We start from the raw sequence: 14,884 nt of genomic DNA, 5'->3' as shown, positions 1-14,884 counted from the left end.
GGAGGGGGTTAGAGAAGAGAGAAGGGGCAAGGAGACAAGGGGAGGGGATGGGGTTAGATAAGGGGAAAGGAGACAAGGGGAGGGGGCTAGAGAAGAGAGAAGGGGAAAGGGGAAAGGAGACAAGGGTAGGGGGTTAGAGAAGAGAGAAGGGGCAAGGAGACAAGGAGGGGTTGGGGAAAGGAGACAAGGGGAGGGGGTTAGAGAAGGGGAAAGGAGACAAGGGGGGTTAGAGAAGGGGAAAGGAGACAAGGGGAGGGGTTAGAGAAGGGGAAGGAGACAAGGGTAGGGGGTTAGAGAAGAGAGGGGGCAGAGGGGAGGGGGTTAGAGAAAGGGGGAAGGGGAAAGGAGACAAGGGGAGGGGGTTAGAGAAGGGGAAAGGAGACAAGGGGAGGGGGTTAGAGAAGAGAGAAGGGGCAAGGGGCAAGGAGGGGAGGGGTTAGAAAGGGGGAAGGGGAAGAAGACAAGGGGAGGGGGTTAGAGAAGGGGAAAGGAGACAAGGGGAGGGGTTAGAGAAGGGGAAAGGAGACAAGGGGAGGGGTTAGTGAAAGAGAAAAGGGGCAAGGAGGGGAGGGGGTTAGAGAAGGGGAAAGGGGAAAGGAGACAGTGGGAGGGGGTTAGAGAAGAGGGAAGGGGCAAAGAGGGGAGGGGGTTAGAGAAGAGAGAAGGGGCAAGGAGGGGAGGGGGTTAGAGAAGGGGGAAGGGGAAGAAGACAAGGGGAGGGGTTAGAGAAGGGGGAGGGGGAAAGGAGACAAGGGGAGGGGTTAGAGAAGGGGAAAGGAGACAAGGGGAGGGGTTAGAGAAGGGGAAAGGAGACAAGGGGAGGGGGTTAGAGAAGGGGAAAGGAGACAAGGGGAGGGGGTTAGAGAAGGGGAAAGGAGACAAGGGGAGGGGTTAGTGAAAGAGAGAAGGGGCAAGGAGGGGAGGGGGTTAGAGAAGGGGAAAGGGGAAAGGAGACAGTGGGAGGGGGTTAGAGAAGAGGGAAGGGGAAAGGAGACAAGGGAAGGGGAGTAGTGCTGATTAGAAACAGATCTGCCATTTCTAGTCTACACACACACACACACACACACAATGACATCACAGCCCAGGAATGCTGCTATGAGCAGCCAACAACAGGAGGGGAGAGCTTGTAGAGGGAACGAGATAGGAGAGAGGAGGGGCAGGGTAGCCAGGCAGAGGACATTTAGGGCAGGTGTAGGATATTGTCAGGGTGAAATATTAGGGGTCAGGGTAACAATATTCAGTTACTTTATAGATCATGGTTTATGGTTAGAGGTTAAGGGTTAAGGGTCAGATTTAGAGGTCAGGGGATATGACGAGGGTACTCACAGTGACTTTCTCAGGATAGACTCCGGCCCTCAGCAGAGAAGCCTTCCAGCTGTCTTGCTCCTCCTGAGAGCTACACGCCAGCTCCAGGAACCTGTAGTCCTTATACACATTCCTACAATAACATTACATTCGTCAGCTACGTCATCAAACTACATTTCCCAGCCAGCAGCTTAAAAACACCTATACCCCGCTCCAGGTTCCTATAGTTCTTATATACAGTACCAGTCACATTTTGGACTCACCTACTCAAGAGCTTTTCTTTATTTTTACTATTTTCTACACTGTAGAATTATAGTGAAGACATCAAAACTATGAAATAACACATTAAATCACGTAGTAACCAAAAAAGTGTTAAACAATTCTAAATATATTTTATATTTGAGATTCTTCAAAGTAGCCACCCTTTGCATTGATGACAGCTTTGCACACTCTTGGCATTGTCTCAACCAGCTTCATGAGGTAGTCACCTGGAATGCATTTCAATTAACAGGTGTGCCTTGTTAAGTTAATTTGTGGAATTTCTTTCCTTCTTAATGCTTTTGAACCAATCAGTTGTGTTGTGACAAGGTAGGGGGGGTATACAGAAGATATCCCTATTTGGTAAAAGACCAAGTCTAAAGTATGGTAAGAACAGATTGAATAAGCAACGATAAACAACAGTCCATCATTACTTTGCGACATGCGGAAAAGTACAGTCATACAGTCAAAAGTACAGTCATAAAAATCATCAAGCGCTATGACGAAACTGGCTTTCATGAGGACCACCGCAGGAAAGGAAGACCCAGAGTCACCTCTGCTGCAGAGGATAAGGTCATTACAGTTACCAGCCTCAGAAATTGCAGCCAAAATAAATGCCTCACAGAGTTCAAGTAACAGACACATCAACGTCAGCTGTTGAGGAGAGACTGCGTGCATCAGGCCTTCATGGTCAAATTGCTGCAAACAAACCACTACTAAAGAACACCAATAAGAGGAAGAGACTTGCTATAGAGAAAAATAAAGAAAAACCCTTGAATGAGTAGGTGTGTCCAATCTTTTTGTGTCTGTATGCTAGGCTGGTTGATCCCTTGATGGTAGACCAGATGCTGCTGGAGATATTGCTGGTCAGATGGCCAGAAGGGGGCTCTCTCACTTCCACTCACTAACTCACTCAATGCGTTACAATGGCTGGATTGTAACCAGTTCCCAAATCCCACTTTTTACTCTCCTTTTTCCTCGCTCAGTTCCGCTGTGTCCAGGGAGTTTTTCTCCTCTTCTCTCCTCTTGAGGAATTTTAGCATCTTTCTCCATTTACCCTTCCACACTCTCTCTCCCCCTGCCTTCAGATCAGGGACTTTCCTGAGGTTCTGATAAATGTCAGACAGACATACAGAGCACCGGCATCAGCACTCTGGACACAAAAGCACACGCACACACAGAGAAGGGGGAACAGGGGGCGCAGTAGGACACACTTTGACACATTCCTGGCTGATCGCTCCCTCTCCTCCACTCTCACCCCACCCAGCCCTCTTTCTCTTTTCTTTCCCTCCTTCTTGTGGCGATCTGAGAAATAGTTTCCTAACAAGAACAGCCTCGTCTCTGGTCCAGAACTCTGACATTGAATAGCTGCTTAATGAGCCTGCCCTTGGTATACTATGGTCCACACACCCTACCCAGCCAGGTCCAACCCAGCTCAGCCCTAGCCTGCTCAGTCCAGTAACCCACTGCTTCTCTCTGTCATTGAGGAAGTCACAAAGTTAGGGTGTCAAAGTCCTGAACCTCACCCTCCATATCTTTCAGATATGTCTGTCATAACCTTGTCTCATAAAACACCACTTTAACCACACACACACACACCTCTGTTCGGTGTTGAAGATGGCGTAGGCATGTTTACTGGACATGAAGCTCTTCTCCACGTCTCTCAGCTTCAGGTTGTCCAATGGTAACATGTACTTCTTCTCTTTCTCCTGGGCAGGGATGGAAGGAGAGAGACAGGGGGAGGGATGGAGGGGGAGAGACGAGGGAAGGATTGAGGCAGGGAGACGGAGGGATGGAGGGAGAGAGACGGAGGGATGGAGAGAGAGAGAGATGTGATGGAGAGAGGATAGAAGAAGGGTTCATTCATTGATAGGTCTAGTGTTCTGGTCAAAGCAGAAACAGCATGCAGAGAAAATATGCTCTATTATAAACTGGATGGTTCGAGCCCCATTGGCTGACAGCTGTGGTATATCAATCTATTGTTACTGCTGTAATTACGTTGGTAACCGGTTTATAATATCAATAAGGCACCTCAGGGGTTTGTAGTATATGGCCAATATACCACGGGCTGTGTCCAGGCAAGTGGTGGAAAAAGTCATTTTGTCATACTTGAGTAAAAGTAAAGATACCTTCATAGAAAATGACTCAAGTAAAACTGAATGTCACCCAGTAAAATATTTGGTTTTAAATATACAATAAGTATTTGGTATTAAGTATCAAGGTAAATGGAATTGCTAAAATATACTTAAGTATCAAAAGTAAAATAAATAATTTCAAATCACTTATATTAAGCAAACCAGATGGCACAATTTTCTTGTTATTTTTTTATTGACGGTTAGCCAGGGGCACACTCCAACTCAGACAACATTTTCAAACGAAGCATTTGTGTTTAGTGAATCCGCCAGATCAGAGGCAGTAGGGATGACAAGGGATGTTCTCTTGATAAGTGTGTGAATTGGACCATTTTCCTGTCAAAATGTAATGAGTACTTTTGGGTGTCAGAGAAAATGTATGGAGTAAAAATTACATTATTTTCTTTCGGAATGTAGTGAAGTAAAAGTTGGCAAAAACATAAATAGTAAAGTAAAGAGACCCTCAAAAACTACTTTAGTACTTTAAAGTACTTTTACACCACTGGTCCAGGCACTCTGCTTTGTGCTTAAGAACAGCTCTTAGCCGTGGTATATTGGCCATATACCCCCCCCCACCCCGGGCCTTATAGCATGGAGGGAGGTGTCTTATTGGTTTGTTAACATTCTTCTCTATGGTGGAAACAGCAGAGAAACAGAGCTAGCTAGGATACATAAAGGGACTGGACTACTCTACATTGAATAGTGGAAAATAATGGAGTGAGTGAGAGAAAAAAGAGAGAATAAAACGGAAGGAAAAGTGAGTGAGAGATGAGGAGGAAAGAGAACAAGATAGAGAGGGAAAGAAGCCATCCTACATGTGACAGTCATTGCTCAAAGTGAAGCTCTAAAACACAACATTTCTCCATCCCCCTCTTCTCCACCCTTCTCCCCTCGCTCTTCTCCACCCTTCTACCCTTCTCCCCTCGCTCTTCTCCACCCTTCTCCCCTCGCTCTTCTCCACCCTTCTCCCCTCGCTCTTCTCCACCCTTCTCCCCTCGCTCTTCTCCACCCTTCTCCCCTCGCTCTTCTCCACCCTTCCCCCTCGCTCTTCTCCACCCTTCTCCCCTCGCTCTTCTCCACCCTTCTCCCCTCGCTCTTCTCCACCCTTCTCCCCTCGCTCTTCTCCACCCTTCTCCCCTCGCTCTTCTCCACCCTTCTCCCCTCGCTCTTCTCCACCCTTCTCCCCTCGCTCTTTTCCACCCTTCTCCCCTCGCTCTTCTCCACCCTTCTCCCCTCGCTCTTCTCCACCCTTCTCCCCTCGCTCTTCTCCACCCTTCTCCCTTCGCTCTTTTCCACCCTTCTCCCCTCGCTCTTCTCCACCCGCTCTTCTCCACCCTTCTCCCCTTGCTCTTCTCCACCCTTCTCCCCTCCCTCTTCTCCACCCTTCTCCCCTCCCTCTTCTCCACCCTTCTCCCCTCGCTCTTCTCCACCCTTCTCCCCTCGCTCTTCTCCACCCTTCTCCCCTTCTCCCCTCGCTCTTCTCCACCCTTCTCCCCTCGCTCTTTTCCACCCTTCTCCCCTCGCTCTTCTCCACCCTTCTCCCCTTGCTCTTCTCCACCCGTCTCCCCTCGCTCTTCTCCACCCTTCTCCCCTCGCTCTTCTCCACCCTTCTCCCCTCGCTCTTCTCCACCCTTCTCCCCTCGCTCTTCTCCACATTTCTCTCGCCACCCTGCTCCCCTCTCTCTTCTCATCCACCCTTCTCTTCCCCTCTCGCTTATCCTCTCCTCCACTCTACTCCCCCTTCCAGAGGGGCTATTCTCAGGAAACCGCTACAGTAAAAAGTGGAGAAGGAGGATGGTTGGAGAGAAGGGGGAAGATGGAGAAAGAGAGAGGAAAGGGAGAGATGGAGAAAGGGATGAAGATATGGCCTAAAAAGGAGCGTCCCATTGGCCAGGAAAGGTAAAGATGAAAAAAAAAAAGGCTGAAAGGTGTAGGTCTGTCTCACACACGCTAGTGTGTGTGTGTTGGTCCCTCCTGAACCCTGCAACTCTTCCTTCATTCCGCTCTATTTTTTACAGAGGGGCCCACTTCCTGTTAGAAAGGCAGAAAAAAAATATAGAGAGAGAGGCTGGCGCTCCGACAGACGACAGACATCTGGTACCGCTTGAGAAAGAGAGAGAGAGAGAAACTGCAGACCACTCCAAAGTTGATTCCCAAGGGTCCCAACAACCCATATATGGCGCCTCAGTCCCTCCCTTCTTCCATCCCTTTCCCCGTTATGCCTTCACTAAGTGCACTGGCAGATCCCCAGTGTTGAGAGTGAATGTGCCACGTCGAGGCTGGATACTCGTTCGCAGCCCCTAACATCCCCGGCACACACTGGACCGGGCCGGGACGCGACCAGAACAGGACCCAGACCAATAGAAGAGGACAGCCAGTGTGTGTGACCCTTCACTCAGGACGAGAAAGGAGAGGAGACATTGAGAATCATTTAACCAGTTTGTCAATGAAACCTTTGGATGGGTGGAAAACAAGATAAAAGAAAGGAATGAGAGAAGATAAAACAGAGAGAGAGGAGACATGAAGAATCTTTCTACTCCTCCAACACTTCAGAGATGAAAAGCAAAGAGAAAGGAACGGAGAGAAAGAAATAGAAGGAGAGAAGAGGGAGAGGAGAGAGTGAGTCCTGTTCCGTCATCCCAGTGTTCAGACTACCTGTTCAGGGTCTTACTGGTGTACAGTAGTCTGCACATTGGTTAGACTGGGCAAGGAATGGCTTCCACCACTCTCTCTCAAAACACACACACACGAGCATATACACACACACACATACATGCACATTCACACTGGGACTAGATGTATGAGTTGTTCTTTGCTGGTTTGCCTTCTGCTGTCTGTTACTACAGTACGTTGTTGTTCTGTTTGTGTTTCGAAAGCCTAGAGGCCTGTTATATTTGTAAGTAAGTGGTCAGTATGATTGTGTGTGTGTGTGTGTGTGTGTGTGTGTGTGTGTGTGTGTGTGCGTGTGTGTGTGTGTGTGTGTGTGTGTGTGTCAGGCTGCTCATGGTGGATCATATATCAAAGATGCTCTATCTGAAACTGGGTCTCTCTGCAGACTGACTGTGTGATATAGCAAGCAGACCGGACACAGACAGACACCCTACTGTGCTGTGGTAAAAGGCTGCAGGTGAGTCTGTAGATTATAATGGTTGGATGCTGTATGGGAATGTGTATGTACAGTGTAATGTGAGTGTATGGGAATGTGTATGTACAGTGTAATGTGAGTGTATGGGTGTTGTATGGGAATGTGTATGTACAGTGTAATGTGAGTGTATGGGTGTTGTATGGGAATGTGTATGTACAGTGTAATGTGAGTGTATGGGCATGTGTATGTACAGTGCAATGTGAGTGTATGGGCATGTGTATGTACAGTGTAATGTGAGTGTATGTACAGTGCAATGTGAGTGTATGGGTGCTGTATGGGAATGTGTATGTACAGTGTAATGTGAGTGTATGGGAATGTGTATGTACAGCGTAATGTGAGTGTATGTACAGTGTAATGTTAGTGTATGGGTGCTGTATGTGTATGTACAGTGTAATGTGAGTGTATGGGTGCTGTATGGGAATGTGTATAAGGTGAGTATGGCCCGTCAGGCAGGGAGAGAGAGAAGGAGGAATGTCTGTCTGTTTAATGTTATATAGAAATGATACACCGTTTAGTGTGTGGAGATTAGTGTGTATACATTGTTTAGATGAAGCATATGGAGGGTATCTATACTTGAGAGAGTGTGAGCAGCAAATATGGGAGGGAGTTTGTGTTTGTGTGTGACTGGGTACAGCATGTGTGTTTATGTAAGGAAAATAAGTAACGGTGACCACACTGTCGTGAGACATGATTGAATGAGCTGAAGAAAAAGTAAGAGATCATAAGGGAGAGTGAGAGAGAAAGGGTGTCTGAAGTCTGGTGGTCTGGCTAGGTGATCTGGATGTGTGGAAGAGTTGTGAGTGGGAGTCTGACGGGGAGAAGGGGGACATGGAAGGGGGGGGGAGAACAGAGAGGAGGGGGGGTTGAAGTGAAGAAGCGGCCATGTGGGATTTCTCTAGCTAGATGTTGGAAGCTAAGCGGGTGTTTGGACTAAACCTTGAGTTCGCCAGCCAGGAATGTGTACAGGCCCAAAGAGACTGCCAATCAGAGAGAGGGAGGGAGAGAGGGAAAGGGAAAAGGAGAGAGACCCACCAAGAGGGGGAATAGGAGAGAGAGAGCAGGAAAGAGAAGGACAGATGGAGGGAATCAGAGAAGAAGGGCCAGATAAAGAAAGAAAAAGAGAGGAAAAGGGGAGAGATAGGAATGGGGAAAGAAAAAGAGAACATTTTGGGGAGGTGGAGAAAGTGGGTTCAAATAGAGGAGACTTTACGAGAGAGAAGCTTGGCCTGGGCCTGACTCGAGGAGTGTGTCTGAGGCCTACAGTGGTGTTGGGGCAGCATGCTGATGTAGCTGTGATAGTAAGGATCATTTATTACAGTGGACATCCCCCTCACTGAGACAAACACACATACTGTAGGTGCATGGAGAGAGTACAGGGCTCCAACAGTAGTCAACCCTGTTGCCCTTTAGATAAGAGTTATGATTACTATTTCACCATAGATTATTACCCCTTTCCCAGCATACCTGGAACGACACTGAAGTACAGTCTGTGTAGTAAAGTCTAATATTGTAATGTGTAATATAAGGCAGAGCAAAGGGGCACTAGAACCTCCTGTACCAGCCAGGCTAGTAGTAGTTCTCCTATCAGTAGTGTTGTCAGAGACACTGCTGTTAGAAGAGACTGTGTTATTTAGATCATTGTTGCCATTATACCCCTGTGAAAGGAACGTGATGAGTGACAATAAATTAATGATTAAGGAGATGTGTGTGTTGGTTTGGCTTGGGGCAGCTCCAGCTGTGTCAGAGTGAACTGCTCCAAATGCCTCAACTCCCAGAGGAGGAAGAGGGGGAGCAGGGGAAGAGTGGGGCTTAGTTGAAGTAGTATTGGACCAGCTCTGTACTTACATGTGTTCATTTGAGTTACCTAAGTTACAGGCCAGCTCATCACAAAGCACACTAACACACATACACCAACAAACACAGTCTGTGGACCTCATGAGCGAGCAGTGCTGTGCTAGGCTGAGAGAGTGTGTTGTGGTGTGTCTGCCTGTCTACACTTGCTGTGCAGACCTTCCTATCCTGTACAGCAGGCACAGACAGGCAGACAGATGGCAGCCCCGCTGACCCACGGACAAACCACATCGCACCTACAGCTTGACGGACAGCTCCCAGAGCCAATCCTAGCCAGTATACCCCAGACTTCCTGCTTGATGATGATGGTGATAACTGTAACCCTAGCTGCCCATGTCTTTCCTACATTCCCTGTATGACACTCCCCCTTCCTCTACTGCAGAAGACAGTAGTAGTTGGAGTTATTTTGTAGCTAACAGAAATGTATGTGTAATAAATGTGTGTGTGTTGGTCTGGGGTGCTCAGTTGTGTATTTTGTCCAGCCTCTACTATAGGGCTGGGAATCGCGAGGAACCTCATAAGATATTATTACAATAGTTAGGTGCCGATACGGTATTGCGATTCTCACGGTTCTGTATGTATTGCGATTCGATACTGTGATTTTATTATGATTCGATTTTACAAACATATTGCTCACAGTACCTTCAGAAAGTATTCATACCCATTGACTTATTTCACATTGCTGTGTTACAGCCGGAATTCAAACTTGATTAAATATGTTTGTTTTTTTCTCTCACCCATCTACACACAATACCCCACAATGACAAAGTGAAAACATGTTTTTAGAATTTTTGGCAAATTAAATACAGAAATATCTCATTTATATAAGTATTCAACCCCCTGAATCAATACATGTTAGAATCATCTTTGGCAGCGATTGCAGCTGTGAGTCTTTCTGGGTAAGTCTCTATGAACTTTTCACACCTGGATTGTACAATATTTGCACTTTTTTTATTTTTTATTCTTCAAGCTATGTCAAGTTGGTTGTTGATTGTTGCAAGACAGCCATTTAAGTCTTGCCATAGATTTTCAAGACAATTTAAGTCCAAACTGTAACATGGACACTCAGCAACACTCAATGTTGTCTTATTGAATGACTCCAGCGTATATTTGGCCTTGTGCTTCAGGTTATTGTACTTCTGAAAAGGTCCTTGCCGATGACAAGCATACCCATAACATGATTCAGCCACCACCATGCTTGAAAATATAAAGAGTAGTACTCAGTGATGTGTTGTGTTGGATTTTCCCCCAACATAACACTTTGTATTCAGGACATATAGTTCATAGCTTTGCCACATTTATTTAGCATTTTTACTTTAGTGCCTAATTGCAAACAGGATGCATGTTTTGGATTATTTTTTATTCTATTCAGGCTTCCTTTTTTTCACCGTCATTTAGGTTACTATTGTGGAATAACTACAATGTTGTTGAATAATCCTTAGCTTTTTCCTATCACTGCCATTAAACTCCAACTCCTCATGGTGAAATCCCTTTACGGTTTCCTTCCTCTCCGGCAACAGAGTTAGGAAGGATGTCTGTATCTTTGCAGTGACCGGGTGTATTGATACACTATCCAAAGTGTAATTAATAACTTCACTATGCTCAAAGGGTTATTCAATGTCTGTTTTTTTTCTTTATCCATCTACCAATAGGTTTCCTTCTTTGTGAGACATTGGAAAACCTCCCTGGACTTGTGTTTGAAATTCACTGCTCGACTGAGGGATCTTACAAATAATTGTATGTGTGGGGTACAGAGATCAGGTAAATCATGTTAAACACTATTATTGCACACAGAGTGAGTCCATGCAACTTATTATGTTACTTGTTAAGCAAATTCTTACTCCTGAACTTATTTAGGCTTGAAATAACAAGACATTTCAGCTTTTTATTTTGAAATAATTTGTACACATTTCTAAAACATAATTCCACTTTGACATTATGGGGTATTGTGTGTTTATCAGTGACACAAAATCTAAATGTTATCAATTTTAAAGTCAGGCTTTGACACAACAAAGTGTAAAAAGTCAAGGGGTGTGAATACTTTCTGAAGGAACTGTATGTCTACTGCAGAGGGACAAGAGAGCCATGAGAACTAGTTTTGATCAGTCATAGAAATTAGTGTTGAAAAATAAATTGGCTCCCTATTTAAAAAGAAGATGGAAAACCACCTATGAAGGAAAAATACTGGAGTTTTTTGGTACAAGTACAGCCAACTAGTGAATAATATTGCGATATCGTCAAAAATAATATCCCGATATGTAACTGTGTCGACCACCCCATCACTACTCTACTAGTAAGCATCAATAGTAAAGCTTTAGCAGCTTCAGTCGTCTCATCATCAGACCAGATCAGTGACTCTGTGGCTCACCTCATCATCCTTGAACCAGGACAGGCTCTCAGCGGTCAGGACGAACCAGTACTCCTTCGCACCGCCCTTGATGATACTGATGTTGTTGACGGTCAGCCAGCCCTTACGGATGACCTGTGAAGAGATCTGAGGTCAGGGGTGATGTCAGGGGAGGGACTGAGAAGAGGTTAAATTGGGAGGGATTAAAAGGATAGTTCACTCAGATTCCAAAGTTACCTCATCTCATGGGTACAAAAGACAGTAGGCTATGAAGCCCTTACAGTATGTCAGCTAGCTAAGATCTGGGATCGTACTGTATGTCTACTTAGATACAGCCCAGCATTAGAATTGTTCAGGTAAAACAATGTGTGTGATGAGTCCTGTTAGCATGTTGTAAATAGAAGAGTCAATATGTGGTCTGGGTGAACTATCCCTCTGAGCTGGGAGGTTTAGAGAGAGAGAGGCAGGTGCTGTGGAGCTTAGCTTGAGAACGAGGGAGATGGTGGGATGATGTATCTTACATATGGGTCACAGTGTAGGAGAGAGCAGATATACGGCATGCTACATGCATACACAGAGATCCGTATACATGCACATAGATTGAGAGAGTAATGCGTGCACAGAGGATCAGCTGTTGAGACAGAGGATCAGTTAGAAAATTCAAATGTCCCCTCACCCAGTCATTACATCACTAGTGGTCATTTCTGCCAAGTCCTTTACCACATTTCTCTGACCAATACAAAGCTACACAAAGAGTATGAGGTTAATAAACATTAGAAATGATAAAGACATTGACGGTACGCTATGGTAAAATAATACCAAGAAATAGTCCCAGAGAAAAAAACTGTTGAAGAACTGTGGGAGAGAGAAACTGTGAGCTCAGTGATGAGACTGAGTGAGAGAGCAGTGAAGAGGACAGGAAGGAAGAAAAAGAGCTGACGGCTAAAAGCCGACCGATTTGGACAGAGGATGAAAGAGAGGAGGAAGTGAGAGAAAGGGGGATGAGGCAGTGACACACATACACAAAAACTGATGTAGCTGTCCCTAGTGTTTGTGTTTAGTGAGTGACCAGACAGCTGCGCTTGGATCTGAGAAACCCGAGCCAAGTTTACAACTCAGCGCCATTTTGTGCTGCTATAACACACAGAGAGAGAGAGAGGAGCAGGCAGAGGGAGTAGGGCCAGAGTGCAGTCTGTGGAAAGATGGTGGAAAAGAGAGCAGTGGAGCTGTGGGTTAGAGAGGTTGGTGAACAGGAGACAACCAGTGAGAGGTACAAACAGTGTCTCAGTAGGAGGCAGCCATGAGTCAGCAGTGAGGGTTTAGCCTTACAGAGACTGGACTACTCATACTATTAGACTGGAGACTGGTTGCACACCCTGTAACAGGAGAGAGGAGAGAACAGGGAGGTTAGAATGGAGCAGACACTGTGTGCCCAGGCAGGTTCACCTGCTCTTCCTACATACAGTAAACCTCCACATCAGCTGCCATTCCAGATGTACATTTGTTAACTTCTCCTAACACACGTATTAGCATCAGAGAATAAAACCTAAGACATTCATTACCTGAGATACAGTAACTAAGCTATGTGAAACTCACCTGGTTTCCTGCAATGCTCTTCTTATTAGTCTGAGCGCTCCTCTGCTGCGCACTGGGACACACACACACACACACACACACAGTCACTCTCCCATCAGACAATTTTTCCTCATTTAATCATCATCATGTCCAACCCACATATGATGATGACCAGAAAACATAGACAGGGAGAACTCACTTAGCGAAGCCAATGAAGTCCTCATGGTTAGTGTTGATGTAGGCCACCTGTACATCGATTAGCAGCAGGACCTGTACAGAGAACACACACACACCGTCTCTATATTTTATGGTTGGTGTGTGTGTGTGTGTGTGTGTGTGTGTGTGTGTGTGTGTGTGTGTGTGTGTGTGTGTGTGTGTGTGTGTGTGTGTGTGTGTGTGTGTGTGTGTGTGTGTGTGTGTGTGTGTGTGTGTGAGAGAGAGAGAGACCTGTTCTTTAGCAAGACTCTCTCTGTCCCGGATGTTTGTGGTAACGATTCTCTCCGTCTCCTCTCGCAGTCTTGGATAGGAGCCCAACTAGAGACAAGAAATAACAAGAGATATGATGGTGTTATTGTCACACACACACACACACACACACACACACACACAGCAGTAGTTACCTTGGTGGTGCATTGGCGTACAGTGTTGATCAGCTCCTGGATGACCATGTCCACACATTTAATACAGGGACCCTTCAGCTTGATTATCTGTCTCCTCACTATGGCCTCAAACGCCTGGTCTGGAGTAAACAAACCTGTCCTAGATACAGAGAGCCAGACAGACACAGAGACAGAAATAGGAGTGGTGAAATAGGAGTGGTGACAGAGACCATTGAGCCCAACAAAGCATGTATCCCCTCTGACACACACACCTGATGCCGTGGATGTTCTTGATGGCATAGCTGATCTCCCGCCGCAGTTCCCTCTCATCAAATTCCATCTGAAGATACAAACACGCACACACCCAAGGTAAGACATGACACACACTGAGCGAAAGCTGGTGAGACACACAGACACACCCCAAGGCTGACCTTGACCAGTTCGAAGGGGAAGCGTTCGTGGAATATGCGGTTGATCTTGGCTCCTCCTGACAGTTCTATAGTGTCCACCTGGTCTCCTGAGCCCTCAATACGCTTCTCAAAGTCGGCTGCAAACTGTTGCATCAGCCTGTACACACATCAATAGAGCGTTGTGTATTATGTTAGTTGTTTGTGTGTGTGTGTGTGTGTGTGTGTGTGTGTGTGTGTGTGTGTGTGTGTGTGTGTACTAACAGTAGTAGGGCCTTTGTCTTGCGTGCTGGGTCGTCAACTCTGTAGTGTTTGTACTCCTCAGCCTCTTTATCCAGCGCTAGGAGCTGGCTCTGGAGACAACTGCGGAACACTGGCAGACAGTCTCGGATGTGATTGGTCAGTTGCTGTAGAGAGAGTTAGAGACACACACACAAACAATAAAGAAAAAGCTGATTTGAACAGTTATCTGGTCAAAACGTATCAGTGTATGTTCTTGTGTACCTGGTTCAGGACTCTCTGTAGGTAGGGGGTACCCATGCTGTCAGCCATGTGTCTGTATGCAGGGTGAGACAGGAAGAACTTCCTCTCTGCAGCCAGAGCTGCCTTAATGTCCTTTCTCCCATCAATGTCCTTCTGACTACGATTCACCACCCCGATATAACCTGGAGAGGAGAGAGTAAGCTGTCTCCGTGCATTACACATCACTACATCTGTGGATGCAGGATTCAGAAGGTCATCTGAGTTCAGCAGGCCAGGAGAGGTTCAAGGCAGTTCAACTCTAATCTCTCAACTGTAACAGCAGTACTAACAGTAGGCTCCATGTATAATGTATTACCTGAAGGATCAAGCATGACCCTGCACCTGGCACAGCTTTACCCAGCCAGCCAGCCAGCCTGACCCCCCCTCCTACACACACACACACACACACACACACACACACACACACACACACACACACACACACACACACACACACACTCCCAGGGCAGGCTGGCACTGATTGTAATACTGTAACTCAACCCGTGAGCTCAGCATGGCAGGAGGACATCAAGCCTCCATTTCAACACTTACCTCAGCCTGGTCACGGGTGATGTTATGGGAACATTATTGGAACATTATGGGGAACATTATGGTAATAAAAGCCCATGTACCTCTGCGTAGTGGCAGTAACCTGTTCTCCAGTATGTGCCGGGCATCCGTTCCCTCGTCCATCAGATCCAACTTAGTGATCACCCCTATGGTCCGCAGGCCTGGTGGAAAAC

At 46.4% G+C, this 14,884-nt stretch overlaps 1 protein-coding gene across 5 annotated transcripts in view; it reads right to left on the bottom strand.

The window, feature by feature from the left end:
• Window positions 1-14,884, bottom strand: part of LOC118391989 (dynamin-2-like) — a 29,421-nt gene that overhangs the window by 3,576 nt on the left and 10,961 nt on the right. For 3 of the 5 annotated variants that reach the window (XM_052458967.1, XM_052458961.1, XM_052458989.1), the window contains exons 7-19: window positions 14,774-14,872; window positions 14,124-14,284; window positions 13,884-14,026; window positions 13,644-13,779; window positions 13,485-13,552; window positions 13,234-13,372; window positions 13,061-13,147; window positions 12,813-12,883; window positions 12,635-12,686; window positions 12,388-12,414; window positions 11,060-11,173; window positions 3,163-3,272; window positions 1,327-1,438 (exon numbers count right to left, since the gene is read on the bottom strand). In XM_052458967.1, the coding sequence (XP_052314927.1) occupies window positions 1,327-1,438; window positions 3,163-3,272; window positions 11,060-11,173; window positions 12,388-12,414; window positions 12,635-12,686; window positions 12,813-12,883; window positions 13,061-13,147; window positions 13,234-13,372; window positions 13,485-13,552; window positions 13,644-13,779; window positions 13,884-14,026; window positions 14,124-14,284; window positions 14,774-14,872 (1,319 nt within the window). Of the gene's footprint in view, window positions 1-1,326; window positions 2,673-3,162; window positions 3,273-11,059; window positions 11,174-12,387; window positions 12,415-12,634; window positions 12,687-12,812; window positions 12,884-13,060; window positions 13,148-13,233; window positions 13,373-13,484; window positions 13,553-13,643; window positions 13,780-13,883; window positions 14,027-14,123; window positions 14,285-14,773; window positions 14,873-14,884 lie in introns of all 5 variants that reach the window. The other 2 variants (XR_008062012.1, XM_052458978.1) reach the window with 2 other exon arrangements.

This window comes from Oncorhynchus keta, chromosome 1 (assembly GCF_023373465.1).
Source record: "Oncorhynchus keta strain PuntledgeMale-10-30-2019 chromosome 1, Oket_V2, whole genome shotgun sequence".
Lineage (NCBI taxonomy): Eukaryota > Metazoa > Chordata > Actinopteri > Salmoniformes > Salmonidae > Oncorhynchus > Oncorhynchus keta.
The sequence above is the reverse complement of the archived record's forward strand: the minus strand, read 5'-3'. Positions and strand labels throughout refer to the sequence as shown.